Source organism: Branchiostoma belcheri, unplaced genomic scaffold, assembly GCF_001625305.1.
Source record: "Branchiostoma belcheri isolate BF01 breed outbred unplaced genomic scaffold, Haploidv18h27 scaffold64, whole genome shotgun sequence".
In the NCBI taxonomy this organism is placed as follows: domain Eukaryota; kingdom Metazoa; phylum Chordata; class Leptocardii; order Amphioxiformes; family Branchiostomatidae; genus Branchiostoma; species Branchiostoma belcheri.
In genome coordinates, this window is record NW_017804287.1 from 260,676 (window position 1) to 280,916 (window position 20,241).

General features: G+C 39.4%; 1 protein-coding gene and 1 long non-coding RNA gene across 2 annotated transcripts; one reads left to right on the forward strand and one right to left on the reverse strand.

Moving 5' to 3' along the window:
* Positions 1–3,848: 3,848 nt before the first annotated feature.
* Positions 3,849–5,682, reverse strand: LOC109483332. The gene is made up of 3 exons (XR_002141009.1): positions 5,178–5,682; positions 4,692–4,802; positions 3,849–4,363 (listed from the first exon to the last, which is right to left on the reverse strand). It is a non-coding gene; the product is annotated as an uncharacterized LOC109483332 (long non-coding RNA).
* A 2,208-nt stretch (positions 5,683–7,890) lies between these two features.
* LOC109483291 (poly(A)-specific ribonuclease PARN-like) lies at positions 7,891–19,488 on the forward strand. Its single transcript, XM_019786284.1, has 25 exons — positions 7,891–8,015; positions 8,200–8,264; positions 8,678–8,755; positions 9,018–9,085; positions 9,467–9,534; positions 9,924–10,005; positions 10,192–10,252; positions 10,555–10,729; positions 11,016–11,078; positions 11,383–11,421; positions 11,861–11,903; positions 12,434–12,517; positions 13,236–13,292; positions 13,813–13,890; positions 14,254–14,297; positions 14,867–14,909; positions 15,054–15,129; positions 15,669–15,773; positions 16,212–16,278; positions 16,544–16,599; positions 17,000–17,086; positions 17,671–17,745; positions 18,079–18,247; positions 18,646–18,815; positions 19,448–19,488. Exons 2-25 carry the CDS (start codon positions 8,246–8,248, stop codon positions 19,486–19,488), a joined length of 1,848 nt encoding a protein of 615 aa, XP_019641843.1. The 5' UTR covers positions 7,891–8,015; positions 8,200–8,245.
* Positions 19,489–20,241: the final 753 nt, after the last annotated feature.

The window sequence follows — 20,241 nt, forward strand, 5'->3', positions numbered from 1 at the left end:
TGCAGTCTTGTAGTAAAGTACCTTCACACCTTACATAACAGTGGCATCAACTGCTGTTCATATACAAACGATTGAATGAGTGTTAATTGTATGCGTAACGTTGACACTTTTGACATATTTTCGCAGTTAAGGGTCAGTTCATATTCCTCGTAGGACCATCGTACGAAGGCAATCTTAAGACATTCTTGAGACAGTCGCGGTTGTGTAGTACTAAATTGAGCTGTCTTGTAACGGACCAGACTGTCTTTAAGATCCTTGTCGGTGGTTGGTTCTGTCTCAGCCTGCTTGAAAATTCTACGACATGCATCAAACTCGTACGACGACCTACATGTACGAATCTATCAAAACCGCACTGTAAGCTCGCGGGCATCATACAGGTCATAAACATCGCCATATTCACCCACACTTTAAGAGGGGCGCCGGCAGAACGAGCGATCTCAGCGGCTCAACATCCACAACGTGCCCTGCTTGGCAATCGGGTCGAATTCATTTACTTGAGACCGCAGGCGGATATTGTCTCATCGTAAGGATCCCACCTCGCCCCCGAAAGTTGCGTCTCACAGTTGTAGTCATGATGTAGGGATCGTGGATCACTGCTTTTCCTGACATTTGCCCTTCCAGGCGCCCCGAGTTAAAATTGCCGGTGTGATGTCTACCGGTGCCATCGATCGCTGGACAGATTGGAGATTCGGCACGTCGGAAATAACTGATCGTTTAGAAACAATTTCAATTCAATTTATTTACTTAACCAGTAATTACAGCTCAGGCCATTTTAATTTTAATTTTACTTGGCCTGCTTTTCAGGTAATCCTGGATACACATAAAAATACACACAACAAATACACAGTACATAAACAACTACTAAATACAACATCCTAAACATCAACTGGATCAAGTCCTGCTCCTAATGATCTGTTTAAAAGTCCTGAGACTAAGGAGATGTCGTTGCTGTAGCGGAAAAGTGTTCCACAGGTAAGCTCCATAATACTGTAGACTGCTCCGGTATGCTGTGACTCTTACTGATAGCTAATAAAGAAACTACCTGACGGCGATTTTATATATCGATATCTCGGGACGGAATTGCCAGAGATTACGAAATAATATGGTGATAAAACGTAACGCGGCAAACTGGCACGGACAGTGACCTTATAGCAGAGGAACGAATAGCTGTTAAAATGTAAACGTAAAGGGTGACTGACGTAAGCGTAGGACTCAGTTTTCCTTTCTTCTTTCAATTTCATTTTTTTTTTAATAAAAAGGCTCAAAAGCTGAGTGTGAAAATGACACGGCCATACGTGTGATAAAAGTTAACTGTGCTATCGGGGGTTTAAAGCTGTTTTTTTATGAAACTTAATCCAATCAACACAAATGAACCGGGACGGCGGCAGATATCGACTTCCGGGCACCTTTGACCCACCCGTGACGTCACACATCCTAAGATCGATGCGCGTCTGGTAAGTAGGTCAAATTACTGATGAAGGTCGATTGTATTGGAACCCTTCTACTTTCCATTATGGGACATTATGGTTAACACAACTGAAAAGTTCGGTGTCCTTGAAAAAGTTAAGACGTCCAAAATGTCGTCCCCAACCCTTTTGAAATGTGAATCCTGCACAGAATGTCAATCCGTTGTTACAAGGTTGGTAACTTACTACACAAGTCGCTAGATGTCGCTCGTGCGCGGTACTTCAACCTTCAACTCCAGGGGTTACGATGCAGCAGATCAACAGATCAACTCTCGTCTTGGACTGATCTCTGCCTCTTCATCATACAGCCATGTAACTACTTTTACTATAACGACAATGAATTTTGGTAAGGGGGCCTTGTAAGAGGGTCTGCATGCACTTTTTCGTTAACCGTTATGGGCTGTTTTAATTTACCGTTAATCGTTGCCGGCCAGCTCTAATTCAACGTTAAGCGTTATCAGTATATTCCTCGTGAAGCGTTATGGGTCGTTTTAATTCAACGTAAAACGTTATTTGTCATTCTAAATTCAACGTTAAGCGTTAATGAATAATTCTTCGTTACGCCTAATTTTGCCTTTCAACGTGCAGGAAAATGCGTCATTGAAGGTTTAAAAATACAAAATTTCCCGGGGGAAAATGCCCCCGGACCCCCTCTACATTGCTCGCGCCTTTGGCGCTCGACTCGCGCTTCTGCGCTCGGTCCCTTCGGCTCTAGCCAGAACCAGTTTTCCCTCCAATTTCCGGAAGTTTGCGGAGAGTTACAGATTTTTTTTAACGAATCCGTCAACCTTGACAGGCAAATTAACAAAAATCTTGAGTAAAATATGAAAACATCAGAAGGACCGACAAACACTCTCAACACCATGATTTGCCTCTCAAAATGCGGGAAATTGCGTTTTTGAAGGCTTAAAAACCCTAAATTTCCCGGGGGAGCATTCCCCCGAACCCCCCCCCCCCTAGATTACGAGCGCCTTCGGCGCTCCCCTCAAAATCCGTCGGTAAAACTGGGCAGATTGAAAAAATGCAAGCTGGCCGACGTCGACTCGGACACCCCGGTATTTGTGGACGCACTCGGGGATCAGGGCAAGTGGGAAACACAGGGAACACATACCTTTAAGGCATGCTTCATTACATGTAAGGTATACGTAATTTTGTCAGTGATCACCTTTTCTCATAAAGCGAGATACCAAATCCAGTGCAGTTCGAAAAAAAGCCTGTCAATTTACCGTTAAGCGTTGCCGACCGTCCTGAATTTACCGTTAAGCGTTATGGGCCCTGCTGAATTTACCGTTAACCGTTGCCAGGACCCCCCCCCCCCCCATGCAGACCCTCTTGTAAGGGTCTCAAAGTATTTATTTCAAAGCGTTCTATAAATATTGTTAGTATGCACGTGGTTTAGACAGAAGTATTCAAAGCAGAATTATTATTACATGATATAACACATACCTTGAGTTGATGATCATCTGTGACCGCCACGTTTTGGACCGGGTCTAAACGGAATCACCCAAGGCGGTTTACATGTGGTTTACCCCGAAGCCGGTTTCAAGTGGCTCCATCTGAACGCTCCGAAATCACATTGAAAGCGCCTCGATCCCAAGCCACTTCTAGAGGTGGCTTCGAATCGGTTTCCCCGCATGGCGATTTGCGTCTGAACGCAATGTGATTTCAATGTGACTTCGCCTGGTCATGGATTACGGATCTATTTCTTTTTTTATATGCAATACCAACTTTTACGTGGCAGCAACTTAAAGAGCAGTAATGGTCAAATAATGTTCTACGGCGAGCTTCACCGCCTCTGGCTGGACCGCGTCGGCATTCGGCCGAGATACGCTGGGAGGGGGGCATCAGCAAGCAGGTCGTTGACCTCTGACATTAATAACACGCCGCCTTGCGTGTTATCATCAAACAGCAATAAATGTAGCTCAAGCGCATTATGTTCGGACACGGTTTCGCAGGTGTGTGTGGCACGTGGACCAGATGTGAGAAATGTGAGTTACCCGAATCGCGGTTTGGGTGATTCCGTATAGACACGGCCCAAGGAAGTTTTGCATTCTGCAGACTTTAAGCAGGTGATAGACCAGGTGTTAGAAGCCGTGGATGAAGCTTCCTTCCTGTGTATCGATGGCGTATTTATTTACTTGAGACCACTGGCGCAACGATAAGATCGCATTAAAGCTACAGGCGCATGTGCCCGTGTAAACCATTAACAGTCTGTCCCCTTATACAAATTTACGCTTCATCAAGTTGTTTGCCATCAGTCAAAGGAAAGGTACTGACCACTGACTGATATTTGTTTATGATAAGATGTCGTAAAAGAAGGTCTTGACCTTCTACAAAGTCAAGGTAAATGTACACAATGCATCCGTCCACCAAAGATACTTGACGGGTTAAAGTATTTATTGATAGGGTATATTGACTTTCCCAGCGTCTCAAGCTTCGCCAAATGCTGAGTCGGACATACATGTATATATCACGTGCTCTCTGTACATATGGCATGCAGTTGGCAAACTAATTAATATAATTAGAACTTGTCAACATAAGGCCACACCGACATATACAGAGTAACTTTGTAGTTAAATGAATGAATAGTTTATCATTAATTGTCTCTGCATTACAATAAAAAGGATGGTGTCGGCAGTTCCTTATCTGTTAAAGTGCTTGATATGAAACTGCGGCTTCTGATAATGAACACATTTCGTACACTCTACAGAAGTTTCTGCTATACCTGAAGCTGATTTAAGAGGAATACATGCGGCTTAAAGCACAAGGTGAAGGTGAAAGCACAATGTGGGCCTCTGACGGTAGTGAGCCGTTGAGCGTATGAAGCAAGTGTAGCACTGGATGATGTCTGACCATCCTTCAGTCGTCACAGCAAACAAGGCCCCTCACACAGCAATCTACAAGAGTTGAACAGTATTGTGTTTTATTATTATTCTTTCGATATATCAACCGGGATCCATGTATATTACATTAAGCATAGCTGAACGTGTGGTGTGTGTGTGGTGTGTTAAGGGCGGTTATACCGGCTATACATACAGAAACGTACGTAAAAAGGATGAAGAAAGAACCCGTACCTCTTTTTTGCCATTCCAGACAACAACAACAACAACAACAAAACGATGCCATGTGTTATTTTCACTACGTTGGTAAGAAATGCAACAATCCAGAGTTAAAAGAAAGAATTCAAAATGGATCAGGGAAACCCTTGTATATACGTAGACTTACCACTGTTTTGGCACCCAAGTCGGCACGTGGATCAGGGCTTTGCTCCAAGCCTGGCGAGGAGCCCATCCTCTTCAGCCCACTCCTCCGCCTCATCATTCACCTGGGGAACAACTGGGGAAACATGAACAGTCAACGTTACATCACTAATATGATCGTGACGCTCGCATGCGTGATGATTTTGCCTTCCAACATCTTTTTGGAGATTAACAAGCTTAAGGCGTAGTTGTAGAGTCCAGTCTAGTTTGGGACGGCGCGCATCCCCACCACTACGGCGCAGTATGTCCTGGAAGTGAGAAGGGCACTTACTGTAACGTCGGCAGGATTTTGACGACTCCATAGATACAACGTAAAACATTGTCTTATTGTTTTGTCTAAGGCAAGTATATCGTGTACATCATATGTTGTCCGGTATAAATGATTTTCAGTTGTAGTACTTAATGGTTTCCCCAGTCGTAAAGATTCAGGATGACGTAAGTTGTACAATACCTGCTGCCAGGTCTCGGGCCTCGCGCTCTGCTGCGGCGTGAGTCTCGTCGTCACCTTCCACCCTGCGGCAAAGTGGAGGGCACCCCCAACCAGTGCCCGGCTGGGCATCAGCGTGGTAAAACATGAAGGCCAACAAGGCGACCAACAGAAGCAAAAGTGTCGGAGTTCCCCTCATCTTTTCCCTACACGAGTTTCAGATACCGACAGCTGCAGTAGAGATTAGAGAGTCTGTAAGTGTGCCCTATTCCCTGGTCTTACGACTTGAGCTCTCTAGCCACCTCTAACCTTGCCAGTGTGCAGCGCCAACTGTTCTAGCTATATATATAGGCGTAGGTATTTGTTGAGTTGGCCAATAGGGTGAAGATTCGGTTCACCTGACTTAACCTATAATATTTACCATAATATTATAACTAGAGTTCCACGATCTTGTACCTTCGCAAAATGTTATAGCTTGAACATGCATGACGTTGTGTTACACAATCATTCAACCCCGCGACCGGTCAGATTAAAAGCAAAGTACACTGTGAGGTGCAAAACAAGTCTGATTGACAGGTCTATTGTTCCAGATAGTTGCACGGACGCGCCAGTAGTTTCCACAGGCAATAAGTTTGACCAACGTGTGCTGATTAAATGATGACACTATATGATGCTGAAAATTATGTAGGGTTTTATAATACATCTAGTCTCTAACACCAAACGCTTGATTTGAGATTAGATGTCTCTGTATATGATATATCTATTACCCCTTTAATCAAAACACATTTGGGTGATCGATGGAGGTGTTATCAAGGGTCACAGGCATCAAAGCATTCCTAAACGCAGTCAACAGTAGAAATTGTAGGCGAAGCAAAATACACTCTTCAATGAAACAATTCTTATCGTCTGGGGGGAGACTTGGCCCACGAATAAATCAATAGTACAGCATGTGGTTTCGTATGGCAAGTCCCCCGAAGACATGACTCACCGATGAACCCATGCGAAAGTCAAACTTTGATACAGCTGCAGTTTGAAGCCATCTTATAATCATGTCTTTGTAACCCAAAAATCAGGAACGAAAACACCCTGGAATAAGCTGACTCAAAGCTTTATAAATCTGATGAAAACGCAGCATTGTCTGTTTGTCAAGTTAGAAAACGATATACTTTACTTTTGAATATAGAATAAACTCGAGCTCTGATCTCGAAGTTCCCAAAATAGAGACCAAAACGACTTATTCATGTCATACACGCGCCATATATACAAACCTATCCTCGGTCAAATATACAATAGAAACCGTTATACCGATGATGATGATGATAATGAAGATATAACGATGAAGATTGCGGATCACTGCGTAGTTGTGTCGTTTTTGCTAATGCATTGCATGTTGTAAGACAGTATCAGTTCTATGAAAAATTGTCATCTGTGTCTAGAGGTCTGGAAATGAATCCTTTCCTTTGTCTTTCTTATTTTCTGCAAAACCTGATTTTTTAGGACCGTTCAAGCAGACTAGAAGTAAGTTACATACTCATAAAGTCGCCACTTTGCCAAATTTCTCACAGTTATGCGGTTAAGCCTTTGTATGAAACTGATCTGGTGTTTGTTTAATCGTTTTTATTCTTTTCTCATTAACAGTACGCAGTGAATAATTACTTGCCTTAATCTCTTAACATCTCTTGAACAACAAAATATAGGCTGCGGACAGCATCAACGTGGAAAGATACACAAAAGCACAAGTAGAAAGCTATAGACTAGAGGAAAAGAATTTAACAAATCAGCAGTGACAAAACAAGAAACATTTGTGTGATAGACTAGGACAGGGTCAAGGTGATAGACAGAAGACGATAGATACACTCCTTAACTTAAAGGGCCTGTAGTGATCAGAAATTTAAACCTACTCCAGTCATGAACCTTCATGAGGGAAATCTAATTAACTTAACCACTTTTGGGACTGCACGCTTCACACTGCACCAGCGACACCTAGCTGCAGTGTAAAGTGGAACCACGTTGTCCCTTAGTATTCAGAAATTCCCTTAAGTACAAATGTAGGTGACAGCCTGTCAATGAAACGTCGTGGGGTAATACCTACAGGCTGTGTGTAAAGAACTTTGCTATCGTTTGTCTACTTGTGGTTCCGAAGTGGTCATTTAAGACGATGGCCATCTGACATGCGGGGCTCAACAGCACTTGACACTTAATAGGGTAGGTGGCGCTGGTGAACAGATCGTACTATCATAAACTATAATCTCACAGATTAATTCATAACACTAGCCATTTCACTAACAACCAATTATTTAACAACAATCTTTATTAACACAACACTTAAGGTCGATTTTATAACTATAACAGTTACATACCAGAAACAACTGGATATGAATGAATATTAGTAACCTACGTACAAGTAACTTTATAGGAATTAAATCAACATGTTGAGATTGCCGTAACGCTTTTTATAATCAATATATTACTAGTGCTAAGGTCTAAACATTCTTGAAATGATATATATATAACAGTTATAACTAAGTTAGTAGTACTATACACAGTAAGAGTTATCGTCCTAGAATGTAATTGAATTTTATCTGTAACGTGACATGTACGTCGAAAGGTCTATATCTATCTATCTATCTATATATCGTACTGGGCAAGGCCCCAAGGTCGATAAGTAACAAATCCCTGCAGAAACCGCTAGATGTCGCTCGTGCGCGGTACTTCAACTTTGAACTTTGAACTCCAGGGGTCACGATGCGGAAAGCAAGAAGTCCCCGGGAATCCTGAATCGTTCATCAACTCTCGTCCCGGACTGGTCCCTGTCTCCTCATCATACTGCCATGTAACTACTTTTAACGACAATGAATTTTGGTAAGGGGGCCTTGTAAGGGTCCCTATTTATGTATTTCAAAGCGTTCCAGAAATATTCTATGGTATACACGAGGTTTAGAAAGTCAGAAATTAGACGAAAAATCATTATACAACAGCTGCCTCGAGGATCTAGAAGAAAAAGACAACTTTCACTAATATCAAAATATCGTATATTTCCTTCAAGTTGCTGGCTGTATTTTCCTGAGGGACAACTTCTTATATATGTCAACATGGAAATAACCAGACACAGTAAGTTTCTTAAGTTTTAGTTCATAATCTAAATCTTCAAGTATACAGTGTGCTGAATTGAATTGAATGCTAACATCCTTCCATAAATCTTTAAGGGCCCTCAAGTAACACACTTCTTAGTAGTATTTAGTTTCTATATACTGTATGTCATCAAACCTTTGCAGTGGTTTTATTTTTGCTGTGGCTGCTCCACTGCGGATTATGATACAGCAGATATACTGTCTGTTACAAATGTAGTTGTGTGACTACTGTACTACAGAATTGTTTCAATTGCAAACTTAAAACATTGCAAAAACCTCCTATTCCTTCATATTGTGAAACCCCAGAAAAAAAACAAAAAATTTACAGTACCATGCAAAAACATCTCGGGGTGAAGTCTGCCATCTCTAAATGTTTTAAATCCCATTCTGCAGACTTTAAGCAGGTGATAGATCAGGTGTCAGAAGCGGTGGATGAAGCTTCCTTCCTGTGTATCGATGGAGAGTTCACAGGTAAGCTTGTTGACCTGTTAAACTTAATTCTCTCTGCTAGAGCTGTGTACTGGTGCTGTACCGTAAAAATTGATTGGTTACTGGTCCAAAAGACCTAATTCCTAATTTTGTTCAGGATAAGGTTCAGGTCCGGACCTGTACCTAAACCTGTGTACCTGTACCTAAACTTTGTTTAGATACACAGCCCTACTGTCGACGTCTGCTGCCTTGCCTCATAAACATACATGCATCTCGTATCCTGAATATTGACTTGTGTTGCCAGGTTTAAACAATGGTCCGGCTGTACATGGGTTTGACACACCTCAAGAACGATACGACAAACTTAGGAAGGTACGTATGTAATGAAATTTGAATATGGGTCACAGTTGCTAAGTGTGTGTGTGTGTGTGTGTGTATGATGTGTGTGTATGTTAGTATGCGTGTGTTCACGGTGTGTGTGTCTGTGTTAAAATGTGTGTGTGTGTGCATGTGTAATTTTTAGGTGTTTCTATATGACATTGTGTAATGTGTGTGACTGTGTGTGTGTGTGAATGCAAAAGAAAATAGGCTACTAGTACTAGTACCTACATGTAGAATAAGAATAAAACAGCATCTTCTCTCCTTGAGTCAGAAACACCTTGGAGCTCGACTCAATAACAGTGACCCACTTTTAGTATCTAATAGAAAGACTGAGCAGGCTTGTCGACTGATTTTGACACTGTTGTACCCTAGGGCTCCTTGGATTTTCTCTTTGTCCAGTTTGGACTGTGTGCTTTCAAATATGAGACAGAAGAATCCAGGTAAGTGCACAATTTTCTAAGGCCCAATTTCCATTAGACAGCTATCACCAAATGACCTAATGATATACTTGATACGACCATATGTAGTATAAACCAAATTGAATTTGTGTGACCCCTGATTTCATATTCAGAATATGATGCAAGATATAAAAAGCTCACAAAAAAAAAATGAAAAAAAAAGGTCTATCAGTCTACATACATGTAGACTGATAGAGATAAACAAAACATGTCTGGACATGTATCAAGCATAGCCAAGACTTTGAATCTTGGACAAAACAAGTCATTATAATTAGAGGCCTTCACTTTTGCCCTCACATGTGTGCAGTTTAAAATCGTAAAGTGGGTTATCATGTAGTGTCTGAGTTGAATTTGAAAATGTTTTTATTCAGGTTTGTGGCCAGACCGTTCAATTTCTACATCTTCCCTCGACCGTTGAACCGAAATGCTCCGGACTGTCGATTTTTGTGCCAGGTACATGTATATTGTTTGTTGTTTGCTCCATTGTATGTCTTGAAAAAAAGACTGATTTACCTTACATATTTTGATCCCAAAACCTAATTCTGTTTGAAAGTAGAAAAAACTGATCGAAGCCATTAGCAAGTTATTGATGACATACATACAGAATTCTTATCCAAATGTTTCTTTTTTTTGCTTCAGGCCTCCAGTTTGCATTTTCTTGCTTCTCAGGGCATGGATTTCAACAAAGTTTTCAGGGATGGTGAGGATATTTTATATCATATTTAACCCCTCTTCCCATCTCTTATACTTTTTAATAGCCTGAACTATACATATACATGTACCTAAAAGGAGCTTCATTTGCACGAAGTAATACATATCACTATATGTTAGCATGAGTGTAGATTTCTGTAGCAAAATCTTGGAAAAGAAAATCTGACAGAAAGGAGCCATCTGTAATTACAAGTACTAGGAACATGACCAATGTATATTTCACTTCCCATACCATGCAGGGAAAGAAACATATTGATTTGATGATTTGAGCTTCCCCATTTGCATGGACAGGCATCCCGTACTTGTCTCCTGTTGATGAGCAGCAGATGAGAGACACCCTGGACCAAAAACACGCCACGCAGCAGCTGAACTCCCCTCCATTTACGAGTGGTACGGCCCACACATCAGACTCCACCAGAACCATCCAAGTCCCCGCTGAACACAAGGACTTCATACAACAAACTCTGTAAGGAAGTTATTGTATAGCCACATTTTTGTGTTTCTTCACATAATAGATCAATCCTAACTGTCCATCACAATTAGCAGTCTGACCAATCACTGTGTGTCAGTTAGCGACTTGACCAATGAGAGAGTGACTGCATGACCCTCTAATATTTAAACTATTTTTGGAAACAAAATTTCATAGATGAGCTTTTTTGAAGCGTGTTTGGTAAGAGGACAAAGCAAAAGATTGTTTTAGTTTAGAGACTTGTATGGATGACAGTATGTTGCCTTTCTGTGTTTCTTTACAGCACCAGAATACAGTCCTTCATAGACAGTGATGAGGACACCATTCAGTTGGAACCCTGCAATGCGTATGTCTTTCTTTGTAAATCCGATGTTTTTCTCCTAAATGGATTTCAATACTGTTTGTCTCTGTGATTTTTTTCATATGATTTCTGAAGATGTGAGACGTTTGAAAAACTTCTGTGAGATTAATGTTTAAAGTTTTCAGGGCAGCCCTAGTATTAGCATTTTGTATGAATTTTACGAAATTTATTCAAACTTTGTGAAAATATGCAAAGCAGTATTGGAAAACGTACAAAACTTATGAAAAACAAATATAATGTTTTTTAACATTAAAATCATAATGACAAGTATACCACGATTTTGCCATAGATATCTGCGAAAGCTGATCTACTCAACAGTTAAAAACAAGTAAGTAACATTGAATTTTATTGAATACAGTGTAGGATCCCAAATGGTAAGATCTATATTTAATTAATGTTCAATCATGTTTACAATGAAGTTACTTAGTGATAAATGGACATCTGATTGTTCTGAGGTACCAGCCCTCCTGCGAGTTGGATCTCTGTGTGGCCTTTGGCTATGGGGCGACCTGACCAGTGGTCGAGATGGTATCTCGGGTGATATGGAATACCACATGTATTTTGTATACACTGTGTACACTATATACAAAATACATGTGGTATTCCACATCACCCGAGATACTATACAGTGTAAACATTTTCCATATGCATGTACCCATATTTGAAAAGACATTTTAAATGTTACGTTTAGCTAGTTGGACATGCATATCTTGTGTGGTCTCAACAATCATTTAATTTAGATAATTAAATGAATTTTGTCTCTACAGGTTTTCATCTTCAGTGTACCTGGAAACCAAAGTAGGAGAGCAGGTGATTTATATTACTCATTTTGAAGTGCAAACTCTTTTTTTTCAACACTAATTTTGTTAGTTCAATCTATCAGAGTAAAATGGGTAGTGCCCCTTTCATTTGTTTTTTTACTTCTGTGTATGGAAGAGTCTTGTTGACAGTTTAGTTGCCCCGACAGCAGTACAGACTGCTATGGGACCGGTGAGGTGAGGTGAGGTGAGGAGGTACATGTATGGAAGTATTGTTTTGGGTGGTTGACTTGTAAGTTTGTGTGTTTCATGTCCAAGAAGTGACCATTGCATGGAGGGTGGGAGGAGGTTTTGACAGTTGATTAATCTGAAGGTCAATTGAAGGTCAAAACTGAACATTCAAGGTGACCCTGAGCACATGATGGCCTGGGTGGTACGTGGATGAATCCAGGAAGTTTAAAGTATGGAATACGCAATGACCAGTGCCCCCCACAGTAAATACATTAACAAAAACGCAAAACAGTTCTCAGAAGTCTGAAATCTTTGATAATCATTTTAATTTCTTTTTTTCTGCTCATGTAGAATCAACACTACTTCATAGAAGTCAGCAAAGCCAATGAGGAGTTATTGAAAAAGAGAGGAGAGGAAAAAAGACAACAGGAACTGGTAAGTTAATTTTTTTCATTTAAGATTGAAAATTTCATTGGGATATGTTCTTTTGGAGGCCTGGCGAACCTCTGTTCCGTATCAGCCACATGGTGATTACATCACCACACATGGTGATTACATCATCACCCGGACGGAGGCGTGGCGAACCTTGTATTAAGCTAACGAAAGGGTATGTCACCTCGTAAGGGGCGGTATAACCCCGACCAATACGGTCGACCGATGATGATGATGTTCTTTTAGTACATGAAGCACAGTACGTACTGTATACAGAAAACCAACGTTTTATCACTCAGGTGTCAGATCATGGAGCTAGAAAAGGTTGATCAGTTCAAAGAAATGATATTAATTTATGTTCCTTGCAGGGGTACACATCCCCAAAAAGAGTCTAGGATCGGCAGATTTTTCTAGGGTTGGTCGGGAAACAGAAAACACAACATTTTTTCCCTAGACCCCATAATTATATCTGATTTCAGCTTCAAGGGTTGAAACATCATCAAAGCCAACAAATCATAGTTTCAGTAATGATTTAAAGGACTAGTGTATAATACATTGTATGTTAATTTATAGTTTTCCTTTTTACTACAAACGTACAAGGATTATACATTCACTGCAGCATTATATTGTCCTTTGTAAAATTACTGCACAGAAAAACAATTTGATGGAACTCAATGATTATATATACAAATGTAGATAACTTTTTTAAATAAATTTTCAGGATGAACTGGATGATGCTGTTGGGATGTCCAAAATCATCAGGATGATTTGTCAGTCGGTAAGGTTGTTATTTAAACCTTTGAAGTCTTTTTGAATTTAAACTTCTGACATTAAAATTCTCCCTGCTGCCTAAGCCCCTAGCCAATACATATTTGTAGCCAAGTATCAGGGAGTCATGATTATGATTAATATACAACATTTCCTGGTTATATTTTCCTCTGTTGTAATATTATTATAATGTTATATTATAACATTTGATTCATTATTACATGTATCATATATCAAAACAACAGTTTTTGGCTAGTAGTATACATTGATATTATCTTAATAATAACAATTTCAACCATAAAATGAACATACATTGTAAAATTGCCATACGTGTACTTAATAAGGCTAGTATATTACAAAAATGAAATAATTATAAATGAACATTAAGAAGGAAGGATAGCTTTAGAATATTCAATTCAGTATTCAAAACATGCACTTATTATGCAAGGTATTGAAGAGAAACTCTCACAATGTATGTCAGTCTGCAGGCATTTGATTGGTCAATGTAATAACCTTATAACCCCATGTAGGGGAAACTTGTCATTGGTCACAACATGCTGCTGGATGTTCTCCACCTTCTGCATAAGTTCAGCTACCCACTGCCTCAGGTTAGTCAATCATATTATCATTGTGGGCTATACCTGATTGGCCAATCACACCTGTCACTGGAAAGGGTTGCAGTCCCTAGGACATGAATATTAACATAAAATTGATTGTTTATATTCTCTGATGCTATATTTTATCTACTGCCAAAAGCAAAGGCAATATTTAAACACTGTCTTTATTGTTTAATTACATCTAAAATAAAGCATCTACAATGTACAGAGACTATGAATAAAATTTGATGTAAAACTGAGTGAAAATTGCCCCTCTAAGATTAACGAAGTTGTAGAGGGCTTGATAAACAAGATATTATTAATTATTTTTACGTTCACCTTTTGCTTTTAAGTTGTTGTTTTGTGTTTTTCCAGGAAATAGATGAGTTCAAGTCTCTAGTAAACTGTCTCTTCCCAAGGTGAGCGATACTTAAAATCTTTTATCATTTAATTGAAAGCAGGATATTGTGTATTACTTAGTAATAAATGAATCTAACCTAAGTATGTGCCCTGCATAAATGCTCTGACAATGTGTTGACCAATCATTTAATTAGATAAAATATCATTAATATCCTTACAAAGTCCTTGTTACTGAAAAGTGCTATGGTTTAGATCATTAAAAAAATCACTGCGCATCACAGGACTGCCATATTAAAAAAATAATAAATAAATAAAAGATAAGCAGCATCGAGGTCTTCCGGAGAATTTATACATGTAGATCGCCTGGAAATCTTAATGTGGCAACCTCAGGGACTACTGATGCTGAATTTAATGACATCTCTTTAGACCCACATTTCCTCTGTACCCAGAAGAATTATGTGAGTTCCACGTACAATGTAGAACATTATACAAAATGAAATATTATCATATGTAATATATTTCTATTCTTTTATTATGTACACTCAGGTAATCATATTATATATTATGTACAGGTGATATGTACATTGTACTAATAGTTTTCTCACATTTCCTGTCCTAATAACTGCAGATTACTGGACACTAAACTGATGGCAAGCATGCATCCTTTTAAGGTAATGCCACGCTAAATTTTATGGATGATTTTGCCTTATTTAAAAAAGAAATGTACATACTTATAAACAAGACGCTCAGTTTCATTTCGTCTGGCTTTATTTATTTTCTGGTTTTAATGATAGTTGAAATCTAACTTTTTTCAGGAACTTGTCTCTAACACAACACTGGGAGACCTCGAGGCAACTTTAGGGAAAGAACCATTCAAAGTGCCTGTCATAGGTCAGTTCATCATAGTAAGATGGTTCAAGTGTAAACTTTGCATGTTAACTGTCACAGTGATGCAATAATGTGGGTAATATGTCAAAGTTAAAGGCTTCTGAGATGTAAAGAAAGCATGTCTGGACAGGTTAATTTAAGCATGGTCTAGACAAGAACTGTTCACAAGTTATGGGCCTTCGCAAATGCACAGTTTAAACCATGCACTGGCTTGTATGGTTATCCTTTCAAGACATTATAGATGGTGCTGAATGACATTCACATTGACACTGTTGTCCCTGGTGCTAAATGATGTGTACACTGGCACTGCTGTCCCTGGTGCTGAATGACATTCACACTGACACTGCCATCCCTGTCCCTGGTACTGAATGACATTCACACTGACACTGCCATCCCTGTCCCTGGTTCTGAATGACATTCACACTAACACTGCCATCCCTGTCCCTGGTACTGAATGGCATTCACACTGACACCGTTGTGTACAAAATGTATGCTGGTAGTCCACTAAAAAAAATCACAATCCAATGATTTGAATTCCACAGTGTTTCCAGAAGACTTCCCAGCCTATGAGACAGCCCAGGAGCACCAGGCTGGTTATGATGCTTACATCACTGGGAGATGTTTCACCATCATGGCCAACTACTTAGGTCAGTGGTTATGGGTTCAACTTCATGGTTCCAATTGTGCATGTACATGTACATGTACATATATGCTGTTATACATTGTGAGTTGAAGTCCCCCAAGACATAAACAAAACACACTTGTCCAGACGTGTTCACTATATGTCTCAGGGGCCAACACATCACCCATAATACATTACGCTGCACAGGTGGAACTATGAACCTGCCTCTTTTATAATAATAATATGACCTATTGGTAAAAAAAACCCTTTTTATACACCCGCCTGTTTTATCTGGTATTCTTTCATTGTTCTTATCTGACTTGATGTCTAACATATTTTGGAAATGTGGAGCATTATTCAACATAGTCAAGAGGAAATTCGATCATGCTTCAAAAAGTGTTAGAGTTCTGTTTCCAATTTCTTTACGGTCATTTTTTTGTGACTTCACACATGTATGTTCTAGGTAAGTTCAAGTCGCAGTCTAAACCTGTACTTCCCGGATCAGCCTTGTTGGAACCTTTTGTGAACAAGTAAGTCAAAACTTGGTAATCACTAATTCTGTCAAATTGTCAAACAGTGTGATATATTATGTAGAAGTGACAGATCTAGGAGGTTTTTCACATTTATCTGCAAGTTTTTGGGACAGCCTTGGATATTAATTTTGTAACATACAAAATTCAGCCATGTAATGTGACAGAAAATGTTATCCTAATGTCAATGATGTGTTCTGTCATAGCCTCTATGAAAATCTTAGTATACCAGAAAAAAATTGCATAACGTCCTATGTCGTTTCAGACTTTACCTGATGAGAGTACAAGACATTCCTTACATCAATCTGACTGGAGAGGACTGTAAGTGGCCTTGTTTCTGTCTGCATGGAAAACTTCAGTGAAAGCATATATTTAGTTTTAACGTTTATGGCTAAGACAATGCTTTAGAAATGAAACTGTTACAATACTAACTAAAACTTGTAAAAGCTTTTGAATGAAACATAGAGTATTCTACACAATAGACTAGTACTGCATAATGAACATGTTGTAGAAAGGCAGCAAAGATTTTGGGCAGGCTAAAGCCTTTGGTATACAATGTCTTGGGATTGGGTTTGAAAATATTGTAAAAAGTACAGTCATGTAAAAATCATGCCATGTAAAAATCATGATTATGAAAATAATGTGTAGAGGGTGTGTGTGCATCAATACTTCTTCAGAAGGTATAGATAGCAAATGACCTTTTTTGTTGTCGTTGAATTAGTAAAACCCAACAGAGACCATGTCTTCCATGTGACCTTCCCTAAGGAGTGGAAGTCTAATGACCTGTACCAGCTCTTCCGACCATTTGGTAAGATGTCATCATCATGTTACACATTAGAGTACTGGTATAGTAGGAATTATTCAGTCATACACATGTATGTAAGTCCCATAACCGTGATGGTCGTAGGGGCATCATGACAGCCAGCAGCATGTCTGGACTTGCCATGATGTTTCTGGAGGCATATAGTTAATCTTAGTGGCGCCTATCTCCTCTCCAAGATTTTGGCCGATACAGACGGGGTTCACCAAGCCTCCATCTGGGTGAATGATGTAAATCACCATGTGGTTTATACCATACAAAAGTCTCTGTACTTTTTGTTGTGTCAATAAAGAATCATATATACAATGTATAGTCATACATACACGTGGTAATACATTATGAAACTTTTTCAGTGGTTTCATTTTCGTTGTCACCTCTGCAAATTGTGTTTTTAATCATCTTCCTGCTGCCTAACATTTAATCAAAACAAATTTGGTGCCCAATGGCAACCTCTTCTAGTTGATTAAGGTACATTTTGTAGGTTGTACAAGAAATATCATATGATTCAAAGTTCCAAACTGTTGTAAGATATACTTCACTGTAGCACCAGTGTGCTTATTCCCCGTGTTCAGGACCAATCTACATTGCCTGGATTGATGACACATCAGCTTTTGTGGCTATGAGTAAGAAGGACCAGTCAGATCTGGGTAAGCAGCATTTCAAGTTCGACCTTTCCAGCATGTAGACATTCTTGCCTTTTTGCCACACCAATTCAATTTGATGTTCCTCAGGTTGAAAGTTGGTAATGGCAAAATGAGCTTTCCTACTCTACATCTGGAAAGGGTGGATAGCGAATTTGTTAATTTAATATAATGTACAACCATCATTTTTTTCAATTGACAATTGTACATTATATTAGATTAATAAATTTGCTGCCCACCCTTTTCAGATCTAGAGTAGGAATTAGCTATATAAAGGCTCATTTTTCTACCATAGTTGAAGTTTCAATGAACCTAATTTTGCATGTCTCATGCCTCTAGCCTACAAAATGCTGTGTGAGGGAGTGAGCTACAGAGTAAGGCGGTATGGTGAGCACAAAGAGCCACTCGCTCCACATGGGCGGAAGAGACCCCTGTCATTCCCAGAGGCCATTACACCTCGGAACGGGGAAGGCAAGAGGTTAAAGGTCACCAGTTCAGATGTGGGCAGGTTAGTGGTTCTTTCAAAGGTATTATCATATAGCCAAGTGACGTTGACCAATCAAAAGTCCCCATTTCATACTAAGATGTCACTACATGACAGACTTATTCTATAACAAGTTGTATCAGATTTATGACTTTTTCATTGTCTTTGTCTACTGTTTGCTTTTCCTTATTTTATTGTTTACTCCATTCTTGAACATTGATCTTTGACATTTTTTAAGAAGAATCATCAAACTGGATAGTGAGTGAGTGAGTGTTAGTTACAGTTACCCATACAACTGGATAGATTTTGAAATCTGTCAGATGTTTCAAGTAGCATCCACTACTTTTTGTCAGTGACTGTGTGTGCATGAACTACCTCATTAAGTTTAAGTTGTGTCCTTGTTTTGTTGGATGTTACAAAAGAAGGGTGTCGCCTGTGACCCAACGTTGTATCACCACCATCCTGGAGGAAGCCGAAGACAAACCCACCACAGAGACAGGAGAGGAGGAGGAGGAGGAACATCTCAAGGAAGATGGAGATGAAGATAAGGGTGATCTGAAGGAGGAAATCTTGGCAGAGAAAGATAATGATTGTAAGTCGTGGGACATGTAACATCCGTGTCCATAATATCACCAGGGTCCATAATATCGCCACCTTGAGAAATAGTGTGCTTAAAGATATTTTTACTGCAACAGACCCTAGGTATGTACATTTGATGTGTGCAGGAGTGCATACCAAAAGTATGTTGCAGTAAAAATATCTCAAAGCACACTATTTCTCAAGGTGGCGATATTATGGACCCTGGTGATATTATGGACACGGATGTTACATGTATTAGCTGTAAAACATTTCAGGATTCAAGATACATCTATTGAAGTTTCCCAGTGTAACTGACTGACACAGAGCTGCATTCAATTTACAATAATTATTAAAAAGAGTCATAGTTGGACATGCATTGTACAATATTAACACTAACTTAAGGCTAATACTGTAAAAGGCATTCAACAGGAAATGCACTAACTATATATTTAGCATGTAAATCAGCTATTGCTTAAATATTGCTAGCTATATAAAAAAACTGACATGTAAGCATGCAGTACTTTTCTTATGAACACACATTTCTTACTACCGGTATAAACACACAACAGATACAGTCTGGGTTATTTTGTTATCACTTCATTTACTTTCCATTTACACTTGCCTTCTTTCCTTTTTTTTGCTCAGCAACTCAGGCACAGCTGTTTGAGGAGCCTCAGGTCTGGTGAGGGGACAGCGCCTACAATAGGCCTCACAGCAGTCCTGACAGCAGAAGGAGGGAACAGCACTACAGCTGTTAACTTGGAACAGCAATGTGACTTTTTCTCACAGTGAAGGAATTGACACTTAGTGGAAAGGGTTTTGGGGATGTCATAAGAGTTGACAATGTAGCTTAATACACCAACTTTATATTGGTGATGAGATGGACTATGAAAGCAGCTATTTAACTGGTGAGACAAATACTGGTACATGTATGTCTTTGGGACTGTACCAAATTACTTTCTTGGTGGGGGTGCTGTCAAGTCGTCAACACAGGTGGTAAATGGTAAAGAAGGTGGGCAAATTTGACATTTAGCCCCTGATGTGGTAAACTAAGTGGAACAATCCTTGAAACAATGGCTCTACACAAAGCTGTTGGGCTGATTTAGTACAGATGGTAGATTGTTGTGGTGGGAAAAAACTTAAAATAGTTCTCAGACAAGCCACAATAATTAAAAGATACCATACTGCATGTTATGAGTATGAAAATTGTTTTTCTTTTGTTCTGTATAAGTTTTATTTTTTGTTGTGCTATTATAATCAAATAAAATACATGTGTACATGTACATGTATGTGCAAAAGCACTGCACAAAGCACACCTTAAGCGTTGCAAAGGCGTGCTTAAATTGCAGCGAGACAAAACATCACAATTTTACAATTTGACACAGTCACTTGCATTATGTAGTTTTTTGTAACCATGAGAAGCAATGCATGATTATAGA